This window comes from Marmota flaviventris, chromosome 8, assembly GCF_047511675.1.
Source record: "Marmota flaviventris isolate mMarFla1 chromosome 8, mMarFla1.hap1, whole genome shotgun sequence".
NCBI classification, from domain to species: Eukaryota; Metazoa; Chordata; class Mammalia; order Rodentia; family Sciuridae; genus Marmota; species Marmota flaviventris.
In genome coordinates, this window is record NC_092505.1 from 7,915,816 (window position 1) to 7,932,806 (window position 16,991).

Genomic DNA, 16,991 nt, shown 5'->3' on the forward strand with positions numbered 1-16,991 from the left:
TGTTATACTGAAATCTGTAAATGAGACCCACCTGATTTTTTATCATTTATAAGTAATCTGGTTTAATTTGTTTGGATGCTTATAAAATCCTCATTACCCCTCTCCAATAAGATATGTTTAGATGTGGATCATTCCCCATCAATTTAACATTACATTTTTTCCCTCTATTTTAGGTCTTCTTTTACATCTAGATATCTTTATTTAGCTTGTCTTTGATTTGCTGTTACTTCTGTACAACTTCCTATAGGTTATTCTGTAATGCCAGATTCGCTGTACCCCAGTAGACCTCCAGGAGCTGAATCGGATGCAGTCACACAGAGTCTTTATTGCACGCTCGAGCCTGGACTCACAACTCTTTCCGAGGCAGCGGACTCAGGGAGTGAATCATGGTCCTTTGTTCAGTGAGAATTCATAGGTTTTTGGGGGATACTCTATGCGTCACAACATCACACAGCAAATCATTTCACACTGCAGGAAAGTCAAAGAACAACTCTTAACATTGATTAGCACATTTACTGGCGGGAACAAGTTGGGTAGCGGTGATTGGTTAGTACAAGAGGGAGATTCGTTTGAACCGATTGGTTTAATCCGTGAGGGGTACATGTGCCAAACTACATGGTTTTCCAACATGCTATCAACCATCATAAACTCCAGGTATTCTCCCTGTCTCATGCTGATTGGTGGTTGCTACGGGGTTGCTATGGGTCCTCACCTAGCCAACTGAGTCAGGGACACCTAGCACTGCAGATCTTTCCTACTATTATCAGATAAACAACTCAGCAGGGTGGGTATGTGCCAAAGAGTGCTCTGTGGGTTTTTCCAAGGACAAGGGTCACGTCCCCTTCTTTGGACAGGCTTTGAGGTAGAGGCTGGTTTCTCAAAAATGGAGTCACATCAATGTGTTTCTCAATTCCTCAGATGTACTCTTATTCTCAGCTCGGGTTTTAGCTCGTCTTCTTTTGTCCTTTGGCTTCTGTTTTGTACAGGCCACAACTTCAGAATTTCTTATGGAAAATGTCTGTTTTCTAAAAGAGATGTCTGTTTCCTTTGAAATCCACTTTCAGAGATAAGCAAGACTTCTGAATCTTCAGGATTATGTCCCTTTCCCTTTTTCTGTATTATTTTTACATTTCTCTTGAAACAAGCTCTCTTGGCTTGGGATAAGGTCCCAGGTTCCAAGGAACTAGTGCAGGTATGTGCGAGTCAGTAGGGCTGGCCACCAGCCGTGGATGGTGGTCACCAGGGAGTCAAACTCTCAGAGCCTTGCCAAGCAGCCCCGAACAACAAATGATAATCTGAAACATGAATCTGCGGGGAGAAGATGAACTTAAGAACTGGATCTTCTCCACAGGTCTTCAGGCAAAATTGACTTTAGTTAGTAGGTTCTGAAGACAGGCCAGGAATGTTAACCTTGTGTTCATTCTTCAACAGGCACACGGTGCTCAGCGCATTCCCGCTCAATCCTGCAGGTTACTTCCCTCTGCAATCTCTGAGTCCCTCAGAACCAAACAACAGGGGAGAGCTTCAGGTGCACACAAAGCTTGCTGAGGCCATTCACAGGCATGGGTCCCCTCCTGGGTTCCACCGGCCTCAAGCACTCTCACGCCTTTGTGCACCCAGGCTCCTTCAACTCTGGTACCTTCAGGTTGCAGCTCCGGGTTCCTGGCCCACAAGTGCAGCCTAGCGGTGACTTAGGGATTTGCTTGTGCCCACGCCAGCAGCGTCGGGCAGAGAGCTTAATTTTACATTTTCTGAAAATTTTATTTTAGAAGCCTGTACCTTACCCTTCAGGTTGAGAAATATATCTTAGCAGTAGAATGGAATGTCCTCTTTCCCCCACCGCAGAGGTGCCCAGGAACCTGAATATGGGATGATGATTTCTTCAGAGCTCTTGAAGAAGCCAGAGGTCATTAAGGTATTAAGGAGACTTATCTTTGCATTTCAACTGTACATTTCTAAGCCAGCACTTGAGTCACTATAGTCTTGACCTAGACATTGTGTATGTGTTGGTGTCTGCTTACAAAAACAAAATAACTAGGAGGAAATGAACAGCCCTGTTCAAGGGTCAAACCTGGAAACCAAACCTTCCTCTTATTTTTTAAGTATTTTTTTTTTTTTAGTTGTAGATGGACACAATATCTTTATTTTATTTGCTTATTTTTATGTGGTGCTGGGGACAGAACCCAGGGCCTTAAGCATGCGAGGCAAGCACTCTACCACTGAGCTACAACCCCAGCCCCCAAACCTCCCTTTTAAAAGAAGAGCTGGTTCTCAGGGGTGCTCACTCTTCAGGTCCCCAGGCATGGCAGCCCCTGGGGCAGAGTGAGAAGTCCTGCGAGTTGAGGTGTGGACAGCACGGATCCAGGCTGTGGGAGGGAAGGAACAGTGGACACTTCCTGATGCCCTCTGGAGCCAGTTGGGCGATGGGCAGTGAACAAGGACTTCTCTCCGCCACCAGGGGTGACATTGCTCTGATCCCAGGTGTGACAAAAGCACACGCCTTGTGGTACATGTGCCAGGCACCATTTTCAACACTTACACTGATGTGTCATCCCATGAGTGCTTGACAGTTAAAGAAAGCCAGACACAGCAAGGCTTGGCCACTCTGCTTGAGCCACTGCTAAGTAAGGTCCCAGATCCTGGGCTTTCCTTTTCCATTTCTAATTTTTATTTATTGTTGTGGTACTGAACTGTGGACCTGAACCCATGACTTCACCCATGCTAGGCCAGTGTTCTACCACCGAGCCACACCCTCACCCTCCCCAAGTTTTCAAAGCTCACAATAAAAAAAAGTGGAAAAATGGTAATCAATGTCTATATATACATCTATGGTCTGCAATTCCAAACATCCCGCTATGCTCTTCTACTCCTTTGTATTTTGGAAAACATGGGAGTATTACAGTTGTGGGATACTCCATTCCTACTTAGGAACACTCACATCCAGGCGTCTCTGTAATACTTCTCTCAGCTCAGTCATAAGTGACCATGCACACAGCACCCACTCACTCTTCTCAAGCTGCTGGTTGTTTTCACACAATGACCTAGGCTTTGGGGAGACACCAGGGCAGCTGCCTTTGCCTTGGTGGTAGTGCGTTTTCCTGGGGGAGGGGTAAGCCATAGTCCAGGGGCCACATCCAACTCTGATGCTTGTTTTGCTAAGTGTGTCTGCTCTCCTGTTTGACGAGTAGTTGCAACTGACTGCAGAGCCCACAGAGCAAGGTGTTTAAGGCCTGGCTCCTTCTAGGTCTGACCACGCCTGAGTTCCACTCTCCCTCCCCTTGACCTAGATTTTACAGTGACCAAGCTCCTGGCATGGAGTTTGCTTCAGCATGAAAACAGTCTGCAGAGTGGACATTTATCAAGAATCCTTTATTCACTTGCCGATTTCATTAGTTATTTTCAGCAATTTCACTTTTCTCTCCCTGTGTCAGAATCAGAAAAGACCTCAGGGAATTAGTGGTGCCTGAGTGATTTCCCTGCTCCACCTGTGACATGTGACACCTAAGGATGCCTTGTGGGATTTTTTTTTTTTTTTGGTCTAAGGATAGTTTTGAAAGCATAAATGTCCTTTGGGTCACATCAGTGCAGGATACCAAATGGGGACCATGGTGGAGGTGTGAGTTCAGCTCACCACTCACTAACTTGTTTATCCTGAACAAACTGCCCATGAGGCCTCTCTGCCTCTGGGGGCAAAAGGGCCAAGTACACGGGGGTCTCGGCTCCTTCTTCCGGACTCTTGGTGGCCGAGGGTCCTGCCATGTCGGTTCTCACCCATCCTGGGCAGCAGGCATTCAGCAGGATCTTGTCTCCTCTCCTCTGCTCACTGAGTTTCCAGGCATAGATTCTGGACAGGACTGTGACGCCAATCTTGGACACTCCATAGGCAGAACTGGGCCAGCCTTCTTTTTCGTGCACTCCATTCTTTGTGTCTTCTACAAACTTGTTCATGAGCCCCACCAGCTCCTCCTCTGTGATGGTCTCACTTCGAAACTTCTGCTGCAGCTCTGGGCTGCAGCGTTTAAGGCTGATGAGACTCACCATGCTGGAGACATTCACCACTCTGCCTAAAATACATTCCAAACCATGATACATTCATCTGTGTTAACATGTAACATAAAATCTACATGAGAACAGTGAAGACCAATTATACTGAGATGTTAGAACATAAAATTGTCATTTGAAAGAGCGCTACCAGTATGAGCTTTAGGAGAAACAGACATGGACTGTTGGGTGGTTGCATAACGAACTTCCATAAAGAATATTCTGGGATCACAGGGTGCCTGTAAGCACAGAAGTTGCAAGGAAGCTGTATACTCAAGTGACAACTCTAAGCCACACATCTCGTTGTTGTAAAGGCGGCTGGCTGCCAGTGTGTCCTTAATGAGAGGTGGGTCTCACTGAGTGGAGGAGTGCTAGGGCAGTTTTCAGTGGAAGACTAGGAGAGTCTGTGGCGTGCACAGCATGAAACACTTTGATGGGGAGATGAAATGAGCCAGGAGGGAGACAGGGGCAGATCACGGCGTCACTGTGAACCATGGTGAGGGCCTGGATTTCTCCTGGAGGAGTCTGGGAGTGCCTCGCACAGCTTCAGCAGAAGCAGACACTGTGCAGAGCCCTGGGAAAGGGCATGACTCAAGAAGGGAGGCCTCTCAGGGGGGTTTGCAGGTGTGTGCATGGTCAGCTGAGGGCCCATTTAGGGCTGGAATGAGGGATTCGGCTGACTCTCAGTGGGCACAACCTTTTACTTTAAATTTTTTTATACCACGGATTTATTCTAGAAAGTGCTTAAACACTGAGCCACATAACTAGCTCTGTTCTTTGAAATTTGAGGCAGGTTCTTTCTATATTGCTTATAGCCTTGGTAATTTGCTGAGGTGGGCCTTGAACTTGCAATCCTCTTGCCTCAGCTTCCTGAGTTGGTGGGATTGCAGGGGTGTCCCATGATGCCCAACTCAGTGGGCACAATCTTAGCACATGGGCATTGCTGATGTGGGGGCAGAGCCTCGTGACCACCAGGGTGCCCATGATGGTGGGTGGCCAGGAATATTTAGAGGAAGGATGGACATCCTCTGAAAGTGTCAGTTTAGATTGGGGGTTATCAGGAGTTATGGAGGATCAGGAACATCCATATGTGTGAGTTGGTCTGGAAGTGTTTTGGGCCGGTGACAGGTTTAGTGGGGCTGTGTCTAGTGAGGTGGTCCTACTCCATGAGTCTGAATGAGGGTGAACAGAATGGAATCTAGGGCCTTTGTCAGTAGGAGGGAAAGAAGAAATAAAGAGCTGCTCTGAGGAGACCTTTGAAAAGACACTTGAGGATACCAAAGAGCCAGGTGTGGCAAGAACAGTGCACAGAGCATTAAGCCACTGGAGAAGGGGGCGGGGGAAGTAGAGCTGCACCTGGCAGGTGGAGGCCCAGCAAGGCAGGGACACAGCTGCAGCAGGAGAGGCCTGGGGCAAGGAGAGGAGACTGCAGGAGGGCAGGGCCAGATCACCCACCCCACTCACCTTGTGGTTTTATGAGGGGGAGTAGCTCTGTGCAGACATCTCGGGTACCAAAAAAATTTGTTTTCATTGTGACTTCTGCTTGAATATGAAAGGGTGTCGGATCAGCCACTTTTAAGAAAAAAGAGAAAACAGTAAACAGTTGCTATGGGGTACAATTTCTCAGAAATAAAAGAGTGCATAGGATATCTGGCACCCTCCAAGTAAAGTCTTTTGCAGGGTTGTTCACACTTGGGATCTCCTGGGAACCGGGTATAGCAGTTGGGGAAGGAGTGGGGAAGTGTTTCAGATAGTGACCACATTATATTGTTATATTTTCTTCTATATGAACATGTAGCATGAAATCCCATCATCATGTATAGCTCTAATGCTGCAATAAAAAAAAATGTTGAAAGCGGAAAAAAGTCAACCTTCTGGTTTCATAACATTGTTTGTTTTTGTAGAATGGCAGTATTGGGGTAGTCTGAGTCATGGGTACTGTCTATTTACTATATTGGTGTAATCCATTTTTTGCAATTATTTATTTCAAAAGTAGTCAAAAGTCTACTCAACTGCTTTAATGTAAATTTTTTTTTTGTAAAGAAAACCTAGAAAGGTCTCAATGAGTCCCAGCTACCCAAACACAATGTCCCTTTGGCTTGCACCTTCCCGGTCTCTGCTTTCCCTATGGCTTCCGTCTGTGCTGTTCTGTTTCTTTCTAGGGAGACTTTATGGATCCCACAAAGCAGAGGGCACCTGCCCCTGAGCCGCTTGCAGAAGGTGGTCCCCCAGGGCTACAAGCTTTGCACCCCGACCGACCGCTTACTCTTAAAGGCGATGCCCGCGTTGTTGACCAGCACATCTAGTCCCCCGTACTCCTTGCGCAGGAAGTCGCGCAGGTCGCGGATGCTCTGCGGGTCGTCGATGTCCAGCTGGTGGAAGAGCGGGCTCAGGCCCTCTGCCTGCAGCTGCTGCACGGCTGCCCGGCCCCGCGCCTCGTTGCGCGCGGTGAGCACCACGTCCCCCGAGAACTGGCGACAGAGGTCGCGCACGATGGCAAAGCCAATGCCCTTGTTGCCTCCAGTGACCAGCGCCACGCGGCGACAGGACGACATGGCTGGTGGGCAGCGCGGAACACCTGCGCGGAGAGCGGACCTTACAACCTCTGCACTGCTGGAGCGCAAAAGTGGAGCATCCGCAGGTTGCTGGCCCGGGATCGCCCACCCACCACGCAGGCGCATGCGCAGCCCCGCCCCGCGCAAGGCGTGGCCCGCCTGGAGTCCCCTGGAGTCATCTTAGGTGGTCAAGGACTGGGAGCTGGAGATTAAAGTTGTGCTTTGCAATTTAATCTTTGCAAAACTCGCTTCCTGGTTTTATTGGTGTGTATTTAATGAATTGTTCAACTGTGGTTTCCTTTCGCGGTTAGAGGAATAAACAGTGAAATCGAGTAGCTTTTTGTAGAGGAACATGAGGAATGTTTTGGGGGAGTCAGAGTGAACCTGGAGGTAGGCTGGGGCAGATCACTGGCATCCCTGGGAACCACGCTGAGGGCTTGGACTTTCTCCGAAGGGTTTTTGGAGCGGTTTGCCAAGCAGACTGTGTGCAGAGCCCTGGGAAAGGAAAGGATTCAAAAAGGCCCTTACCTTGCCACACAGGCCAGTGGGAGCTGGTGGGTGCTGGCAGGTGCCTACCTGGTAGAGAAGAACCATTGGGATTGGCCATGTGACTACATCTGTACTGACTCCCAGGGCTGGTCTTCTAAGGTTTGCTTTCTGTACCCCCAAATATCCAGTTATTCACAATTGTGCTTGAAAGACATGTGGCTTGTGTATGAACTTCCCCTCCCTTTATCTCTGCAATTGAAGTCTTTCAAACTAGAGTTGTGGAATGAACTGAAAGGAAAGTCCAGGGCATCAAATTTCTGTTCATTTCACCCTAAGTATATAAAAGCAAAGCTACTGGCCTGTCCTTTTTGAGAATGGAGAAGTAGCTACTAAATCGACTGTTACTTCACTATGTATTTGCAAAAATACCATCCTACCTGGCTCTGAGAGCTGCAGTGTACAGGTGCCTGGGCACATCACAGCCCTTCTCACACACACACACACACACACACACACACACAAATCACATGTCAGGATGTACTTTTCTTTCCCCATTTTAAGATGAAGGAATGGACTGCTGCTGAGAAAGTTTATAAGTTGGTTCCGTGATTCGAATGAATTTTCCTCATCCCTTGGAACTTACAACTAGGGAAGAGGGGACTAGATCAAGTTTCATTTCTGTCCTGTCCCATAGGTATCCACAGTGGCTATTTAAATCTAAATTGAAATTGATGTACAATTAATGCAAGTTATAATTAATGCAAACTTAATTTTGCAATTAATGTGAAATTTCTGTTTTGGGCTGGAGTTGTGACTCAGGGGTACAGCACTTGCCCACCATGTATTAGGCACTGGGTTTGATCCTCAGCACCACATAAAAATAAAATAAAGATATTGTGTCCACCTATAACTAAAAAATAAATATTAAAGAAAAAATTCTGATTTTTTAGCTGGGCGCCAGGCCTGTAATCCCAGCGGCGCGACAGGCTGAGACAGGAAGATCATGAGTTTGATGCCAGCCTCAGTAAAAAGCAAGACGCTAAGCAACTCAGTGAGACCCTATCTTTAAACAAAATACAAAATAGGGCTGGGGATGTGGCTCAGTGATCTAGTGCCCCTGAATTCAATCCTGGATACAAAAAAAAAAAAGAAAGAAAAAAATTTTTTTTTCAATTTCAATTACCACATTTGAAGTGCTCAAGATTTACACATCTGTGACCATGGTATTGGGCAGTGCAACTATAAGGTATTTTCATCATTGCAAAAGAGACTTTTGTACAAAGCTGCTTTACACAGATTCTAATTATGTTGCCATTTCAAAGTGATTTTCCTGGCAGTTGATTTAACAACAAGTTGAAGAACCTTGCTTTTTTCAATGGATTTTTTAAATTAAGGTAATAATAAAATCACAAGCAGTGGTAAAAAAACAAGAGAGATCTTACAGGTCTCCCAGTTTCCCTCAGTCTGCAAACTCTAGTATGATATCACACATATATTGACATGAAAAGGATGTAAAAGTCATTTTTTGGAGTTCTTCTGTTTTGTGTCCTTACTCAGGGGTGTACAGTTACTTCTTTATGATTTTATCACATGGGCAGATTGTATAGGGATCATGCCCAAGACACAGGATTTCCAGGAGCAGAAGGGCGTCTATTGTTGCTGTTGTATAACCAAACTCTTCGCTCTTGCTCTCAAACCCAGTCTATCCCCAGTCAATCAGGCATCTGCTCCCCTTTTCTCCAGGTTATTGTTGAATACTTGTTACACAGATGAAGCCTAGGAAATGTAACCCTCTGGGTTGTCTTTTTCACTTGGCTAAGGAAGTGGCTTTGTGTGTTCTCCTTCACATGAGTGTAGGTTTGCTCTGTGGTTGGGTGGGCCTCTCCTCTCCTGCTTTCTTCTGTAGGTGTGGTGAGCCAGTGCAGGAGGGTGTAGGTTAAGGACGTGGGTTGAGTTAGATTGGGTAGGAGGGCCACTCATTGATGTCTGGTGGTGCAGGAGCTTGGAACATGAGAGCACCTGCTAATTAAAAAGGCAGTGCCTGAGAGAGGGCCCTGGATCACGATTTTCAGGCTGGTTTGTTTGTGCTTTCAGAACTGGTCCCCACACGAGTTGACAGTTCAATGGGGCTAAATGCTCCAGAAAATGCAGTATAGGAACCATCAAGTATTAATAAGACGTTGCTGTTACATCAGCCCTGTTTTTCTCATTGCCAGTCACTGGGGCAACTTTGGCAAAAGAGAAGGAGCTTGTTTACTTGGGTGTGGTGCAGGGTTGACCCAGGCTTAAGTCCTGCCACTCCCGCAGTAGGGCTTAGGGAATTTTATGAGATAAACAAGAGGGTGCTTCAACAAAAGGGCATATATGGCTGGAGTTGAAGTAATCCGTGCTCTGAGCATGCATTATCAACCTTTATGTCTCTTCATGGGATGTATGTTCAGATAATGGCATTAGCAGGAGTGGAGGGTGCAGTGTGGACTTCCCATTGTCAAAATAAAGTTAGGAGAGGTGGTACAGTCCTGTAATCCTTGTGAATCCAGAAGCTGAGGTGCTGAAGCAGGAGGATGGCAAGTTCCAGGCTGGCCTCAGCAACTTAGCAAGAAGCTGTCTCATGATAAAAAAAAATAAGAAGGGCTAGGTATATAGCTCTGTGGTAAAGCACCCCTGGGATCAATCTCCAGTGCAAAAAGAAAAAAGAAAGAAAAAATCCCCAATGGACCCTTGCATAGGCCCAAGTGAAGAGCCAATGCTTTCCCAAAGGCAGCCTTTAAGTCCCTGGAGGGAAACCTCAGCCACTATTTTCATTATAGGCTGCTCTTAAAAGGTTCCAGCTACCTCAAAGTGGGAGACTAATAACATATGCTGAGCTGTGTGACCTCCAAAATGATTCCCCCCTTTTTTGTGCCACACCGAGGACTTAGCCCAGGGGCACTCTACTACTGACTACATCTCCAGCTGTTTTTATCTTTTATTTTGAGGCAAGGTCGCCTTTATTTACCTAGGCTGGTTTTGAACTTGTGATTCTCCTGTCTGAGCCTCCCCCATTGCTGGGAATACAGGCATACACTACTGAGCCTGGCAAAACTCATGATTTTCAAGGTCTACTAAAAGTGCGTGAAGGTGGAGATTTTATGTGGGTTTTCTTTTTGGTTTCATTAGTATATGAAAAAGGTTGCATCAAGAGTTAGTGGGGCAATGGAAGGATCATTCAAAATCAGTGCTAAGGCAAGGAAGTAATGATTGAGGGGGGAAAAGTAGACCCTGAAACATACACTAAATAATTTCCAAAGACAGAGAACGAAACTGATTTATTAATGCAACCATGAAATAACTATAGAAATACATAACATTTATCCCTTCAACCTGGGAAAAGCACTTTATAAGGATAATTATAGGAGAGGACTCATGAAGGACTGACAGAGCTAACTATGGAAAACTGCCGTGTCCGGCTAACGGAGCCGAGTCCGGCGAGGGACGGCGGGGTTAAAAATACACAGGACAAGGATTGGGATTTAGTTTGGCAACAGCAAGTCCCCCTTTTTTGTTTTTTGCATGTCAATGGGAATCAAGTAGCCCCTGTCTTAGGTCGTCCACCGCCCTTGCACTGCTTACCCATCTCTGGGGAGGCCCCATTCCCCTGGCTTAGGTTGCAGTGCAAGCGTGGAAGTTGCCCGTCACTGGGTACTACAAGATCAGCTCTTGTCCTACGTAAACGGACACTTTTCAGTAAGGATGTCATGGCCAGCAGGACACAACTGCGGATCCCAGTCATCATTTTTGCCAGTGGGATAGCTATGACCAGGGAGCTTTCTGAACGTAAGGGTCTGGGATGACGGCACCAAGTCGGCAGGGTAATTAGGGACCTGGGCAAAAGCAGGCATACATAGGAGGGCTCGGGTATTGGCTCCTGTCCAGTTACATCTCATCTCCGGATGGGTCGTAAGTACACCTCGTGGGCAGAGTCGTCCATCTTCAGGCGTTGGTAGTGAACCTGTATTGGCTTGGAGGTTAAAATGTTAATCTGGTCCTTAATGAATTGAGTTATCCTATTTGCAACACAAGGTCCCAAGGTTGCAATCAAAAGAAGACCCAGTAAGGGCCCCAGGAGGGGAAGAAGGTAGGGCAGGAACCCATTCATCCCAGTCCAAAGAGGGTTCTCGAATAATTCTTTTCTCCTTTTCTCTAGGTCTTCTTGAAGCTCCTTGATTTTAGTGCGAACTATGCCTGATTTATTGGCATAGAAGCGGCACCTTTCTCCTAAGGCTAAACAGATTCCCCCCTGATTGGCAGTCAGTAAGTCTAGGCCTCGCCTATTTTGGAGGACAACTTCTGCCAAAGAGTCAATTTGGTCTTGTAGGTCCCTAATAGTGCCAGATAGGGTCTGCACATCATCTATAAGCTGCTGAGATAGACGCCGATAAGAATGTATAGCCGTACCCAGTCCAGCTGTGCCTGTGCCCACAGCAGCCGTTATCCCCAGTGTGGCGAGTAACGGTAGAGCCTGTATAGCTCGCCTGTGTCTTCTCACTAGAGTGTCTAGGCTAGGAATGGGTAGGGGTTCATCTCCTGAAATAATTGTGATATCAGGAAGCAGTAATGCCAGAACGCAACCACCAGTCCAAATTGCTGGGAGCCTGGGAAAAGCTAAATTTCCACCACACATAAAAACTGTACCATTAGGGGGACAAATGGGCGGAGTAGGTGAAGAGTAATTCTTTACTAACGAGCAGTTCCCAAAGGAAGAGACTCCAACATCAACATCATAGGTATTATTTTGCATCATGCCCAGAAGGCAAGACATAAAACCACCTAGAGGCTGCACCTTAAAGGGTAGCCCAGATTGACATGTGTTGTCATCATCAATGGTATAATTAATGGGGACTGCCAATGGCATGACTGCACCTGCCGTCATGCAGAGCCAGCAATCACCAGCAAGGGTAGGATTGGAACTGTTAAGTAAGAAAAGGGTGGTTTCTAGGATATCTAATGTATTGGCATCCAGATCTGGGAGCTGAGACTTAGGCAGCACCAAGGGGTGGTATGTAGGCTTAGGGATCTCCGGCTTTAAAAGCTTAATCACCTGAAGGTGTTTGATAGCATCAGTGGGTCCCCCTCCATCAGAGACTCTGATGGGGGCCTGCATGGGCCAGCAGGAGGGTTTACCCACGACGCCCTCACATCCTGCCTCCGTTAACCGAGTCGTGATGCCTTCTCCTCCCCGGTCACCAAGAAAAGGAATAAAATTATAAGTGGTCCCCCCTTCTCCATGGGTGTTAGTTAGGATGGCCTCAAAATACTGTTTCCCTTGATTATTAACACAAATTGAGGCTGATGTATAACAGGAGATGTGCATCGCCGGGGTGTAATGACAAGTGGCGGAACAGCTTCCAAGAGTCTCGGTCGAACTGGGGACATTAAGTCCGGGCTTATTGACACATACCCATTTTGGTTGCTCAAATCCTCCGATGTTTTGATTGAGTTCAGCTGCCATGTAGGCTACTTTAGTCCCACAATCAACGCTCTGGGTATAACCAGAGGGGGCCGAGTGCCGGGGCCCTCCCTTACACTCACAAGGGGCTCCAAAAAGATATTCATGAATATTCCCAGGTGGGGGGTCAAGCCCTCCTTCAACAAACCTGTCCAGAAGGAATGCCACAAGCGGGGTCCAGCTCATGAGGTGTGTCTCGGCACTCACTTGAAGGGGTGAGAACAACAGCGGCAGGATCAGCCATCTTGGGAACTTCATTTTGTCTTGAATTTTCATTCACCGGTGTGGTGCAGCGCTCCGGGATCCAAATGGGTTTTTCCGTCCCTGGAGGGAAGACACATACAGCTCCTCTCACTCTAGCCAAGAGTGGAGCAGGGGGTTGCCACTTCCCTGTAGCCAGATCCTTCCATCTTATCTGTGCTTTTTGTATGGTGGGAGGGGAAAAGTGACGCTGCGCCACTGTATGGCCTTCGGCATCAGTGAGCAAAAAAATTAAAGTGAATAGAGTTATGCTTAGGAGTGCTTGTGGTCCCTGACAATTCTGGTATATCTCCCCCTCTTTTGTTTTTTGCAAATAGGTTTTAAGATGTTGATGGGCCCGTTCAACAATGGCCTGTCCTTGGGGGTTATATGGGATTCCTGTTTTGTGTATAATATCCCACTGTGAGCAAAATTTTTGGAAGGTTTGACTAATATAAGCTGGGCCATTATCTGTTTTTATACATCGAGGGGTTCCCATAAAGGAAAAGGTTTTAACATAGTGCTGTATCACGTCCTTAGCCTTTTCTCCTGAATGTAAAGTAGCAGAGATAAAACCAGAGAACGTGTCTATACTGACATGCACAAAAGACAGCTTTCCAAAACTAGGAATATGAGTTACATCAGTTTGCCAGATGTCGTTTGGCTGAAGGCCCCTTGGGTTGACTCCCAGAGAAGGGGAATGGATAAAAGGTGCACAAGTAGGACATAGGGAGACAATTTTTAAAGCTTGATCCCGGGAACATCCTGAGCGGAAACGCAAAGTTTGTGTGTTTAGGTGAAATTTATTATGAAGTTGTAGGGCCTTATCATACTCAGTTATTGTATATATAAAATTAGTGGCATGTGTGGCAGCGTCTGCCATGGCGTTGCCCGCCGCCAGAGGACCTGGAAGTCCAGAATGACTTCTAATGTGACCTATGAAGAGGGGGTCTGCCCTAGCCCATATAAGAAGCTGCACTGTTTGTAGTTGATCCATGATAGTGGATTGTTTTCCAATATAAGGTGCCGTCTCAATCGCGGAGGCGAGCCTGGCGATATAGAGACTGTCTGTGAAAACATTAAGGGGCACCGAGCTATAGGTCTGTAAGGCCAATATTAAGGCTGCAACCTCCGCTTTTTGGGCCGAACAATCGGCCACTCTCTTGCGAATGACTTGGGTCCCATCTGAAACGACAGCAAACCCATTTTTGGCCCCGTCAGTGAAGACGGTTTGTGCCCCTGGGAGAGGATCCTTTTTTAGGATCTTTGGGAAAATTATTGGACATGTCTTTAGACTTTCAAGGAGCCTGCTTTTAGGGTAGTGATTGTCAACCTGTCCCATGAAACTACAGAAGAAAAGACACCAGAGATCATGTTCCTGTCTTAATTTAGAAAGAATGTCTTGATTATATGGTAATATAAGAACATCAAAGGTTTTCCCAAACAAGGCATCTCCTAGATATTTTGCTTTCCAAACTAATTGTATTACCAGATCATGGAAAGGTATCAAGACCCGGGAGAGGGATGCAGGTAAGTGAATCCAATAAATAGGACCAGTCTGCCAAAAGACTCCAGTCGGGGTGAGTTTTGATGGCAGAACAATGAATAACAAGGACTGGGAGTAGTCCACCTGCATCACCTGCATCTCTTGTAAGGCTGTCTCTATCAATCTAAGCGCCTTCAAGGCTTCTGGAGTAGGTTTTCGTGGGGAGGTGGGTGAGGGGTCTCCTCTCAAAAGGTCATACAGGGGTTTAAGTTCACCAGTAGGGACATGGAGGGAAGGCCGCAGCCATTGGATTTCCCCCAGAAATGTCTGCCATTGGTGCAGGGTTTTGAGCTGGTTCACCTGAAATTGAGGCCTCTGGGGAGTGATCCCTACCTTGTTAATAGTATATCCTAGGTAGTTATAAGGATACTGAATCTGCACCTTCTCTGGGGCTATAATCAGTCCGGCCCCTTTTGACAGGGACTGGAGGACTTCATAAGACCGGAAAAGTGCTTTCCTATCAGGGCCTGCCAACAATATATCATCCATATAATGGACGAGGTAAAAGTTTGGGAATTGTTGCCTAAAGGGTTGCAGAATTTTTGCTATAAAGTACTGACACATAGTAGGGCTATTGGCCATTCCTTGAGGTAAGACAGTCCATTCAAACTGCTGATAGGGTTCCCTAAAATTTATTGAAGGTAAAGAGAAAGCAAAACGTTTACAATCCTGGGGGGCCAGGGGAATAGAAAAGAAGCAATCTTTTAGGTCCAAAATAATAAGATGCCAATCTTTAGGGATAGCCGTGGGGAAGGGTAGTCCTGGCTGTAAAGGTCCCATGGGCTGCATGGTATTATTAATAGCCCGCAGGTCTTGGAGAAGCCTCCATTTTCCAGACCCCTTTCTTATGACAAAAATAGGAGTGTTCCAGGGGGAAGTGGAAGGCACTATATGCCCCACCCTAAGCTGTTCCTGAACCAGAAGGGTCGCGGCCTGCAATTTGTCCTTAGTTAGGGGCCACTGTTCTATCCACACAGGGTCATCTGATAACCAAGTAATAGATAGAGGACGTGGCCGCATTTCAGTGGCCCCTAGGATAAATTTCCTAGCCCCCTCCGATCTCCTCCACTTCTGGTAATTTCTTCTGTAGGGTCCACAGGCATTGCCCTTTCCTCATGTCTTTTCCCTAGTCCTTTTCCGGGAAGCCATCCCATATCTAACATCATGTCATTAACAAATTTATTACTCCCTTTTAGGGTCTGAGTGGTGAGGATAGCTCCCATTTGTTGAAGTAGGTCCCTTCCCCAAAGGTTTGTGGGGAGTCCAGCCACTACGTAAGGCTGAAAATAACCACTGTGTCCTTCCTCATCTCTCCATTTTAGAAAGGAGGCACTTTTTTCTGGTCTCGTCTGCCCAATCCCCTGTAATACAGCTGAGGGATCTTGGAGAGGCCAAGCAGATGGCCATTGTTTCTTAGAGATAACAGAGACATCAGCTCCTGAATCTAATATCCCCTTGAAGATTTTATCCTGTATTTTAATGGTTAACTGTGATCGGGAGTCCAAGTGTGCTACCCAAAAGGTTTGAGGGGAGCCGGTGGAACCAAAACTGCCATTACCCCGGGCTGCCTGTAGGGCGCGGCTGGGTAGAGATGCCGCCGACAGCAGCAATAATTGTGCTATGCGTTCTCTGGGAGGAATAATAACGATCCCTTGGGTAGCCTCGGCAACAATTTTTAACTCCCCGTGGTAATCACCATCAACCACACCTGTAAGAATTCTGAGCCCTTTATGCAGAGTGCTGCCTCTTCCCAGTATCAGTCCCACAATTCCCTCTGGCAAAAGGCCAAAGGCTCCAGTCAGCAGGGTCTGGGGACCCATCTGCGGAGTTAGTACTGCTCAGGAGGTGGAACTGAGGTCCAATCCTGCACTTCCCGGTGTTCCCCTGGGGAGTTCCCGGATAGAAAGGGGTTGGTCAGGGGGAGGCGGCGGAGACGCCCACTCCCCGCGGCACTGTTTCGTCCCTGCACTGCCCCGTACACTTTGGCTTCCGGGGCCCGGGGCTGGCCCCTGCTCTCGTTTCCCGACGGTATTGGGTTACCCTGGATGTCAAATTTTGACCTGCACTCACTACTCCAATGATTTCCTTTATGACATCGAGGACAAATTCCAAGCATCCCTCTGCCAGCACCCTCACTCCTTTCCAGGCAGTTTCTCCTTATAAGTCCCTCTTTCCCACACTTAAAACACCCCTTAGAGCGGGTTCCCCTGTTATCAGATTTTTGCATTCCAGTCTTAAGGGCAGCAGCCAAAACCTGACCAGTAATATGAGGCCCATCTATATCTTTGCATGCTCGAATCATGTCATCTATACTTTTGGCCCGGGAGGACTTAATAGCATTTTGGCAGTAAGTGTTAGCGTTTTCATATGCCAGTTGTCTAATAAGTGGCATAGCCTGTTCCAGATTAGGGAATATTTTTCCAGCCGCCTGCATTAGGCAGGCTATAAAGTCCGAATAAGGTTCAGAGGGCCCTTGAGAGATCTTGGAAATTTTTGCTTCAGTCTTAGAAACGGGCAAGGCTTTCCAGGCATGGACCGCAGCTGAGGCTATCTGAGCGTAGACCCCCAGGATCATAATTAATTTGCTGATTTATGACAGCATATTGTCCTGAGCCTGTTAACATTTCAAGGT

The 16,991-nt window shown here is 47.0% G+C and overlaps 1 protein-coding gene across 1 annotated transcript; it reads right to left on the bottom strand.

Moving 5' to 3' along the window:
• Positions 1 to 3,350: 3,350 nt before the first annotated feature.
• On the bottom strand, positions 3,351 to 6,711 carry LOC139706693 (carbonyl reductase [NADPH] 1). Its single transcript, XM_071615061.1, has 3 exons — positions 6,308 to 6,711; positions 5,506 to 5,613; positions 3,351 to 4,064 (listed from the first exon to the last, which is right to left on the bottom strand). The coding sequence occupies exons 1-3, from the start codon at positions 6,594 to 6,596 to the stop codon at positions 3,628 to 3,630; spliced, it is 834 nt and encodes a 277-aa protein (XP_071471162.1). The 5' UTR covers positions 6,597 to 6,711; the 3' UTR covers positions 3,351 to 3,627.
• Between the last annotated feature and the right edge of the window lie 10,280 nt (positions 6,712 to 16,991).

What these genes read in the sequence shown, in the direction of transcription:
- LOC139706693 (XM_071615061.1), bottom strand. Translation starts at nt 6,596, where the DNA reads ATGTCGTCCTGTCGCCGCGTGGCGCTGGTCACTGGAGGCAACAAGGGC. An exon ending in CGCGGGCATCGCCTTTAAGA is followed by an intron (nt 5,614 to 6,307) that starts GTAAGCGGTCGG and finishes TTTTCTTAAAAG; the next exon opens with TGGCTGATCCGACACCCTTT. An exon ending in CCCCCTCATAAAACCACAAG is followed by an intron (nt 4,065 to 5,505) that starts GTGAGTGGGGTG and finishes AATGTATTTTAG; the next exon opens with GCAGAGTGGTGAATGTCTCC.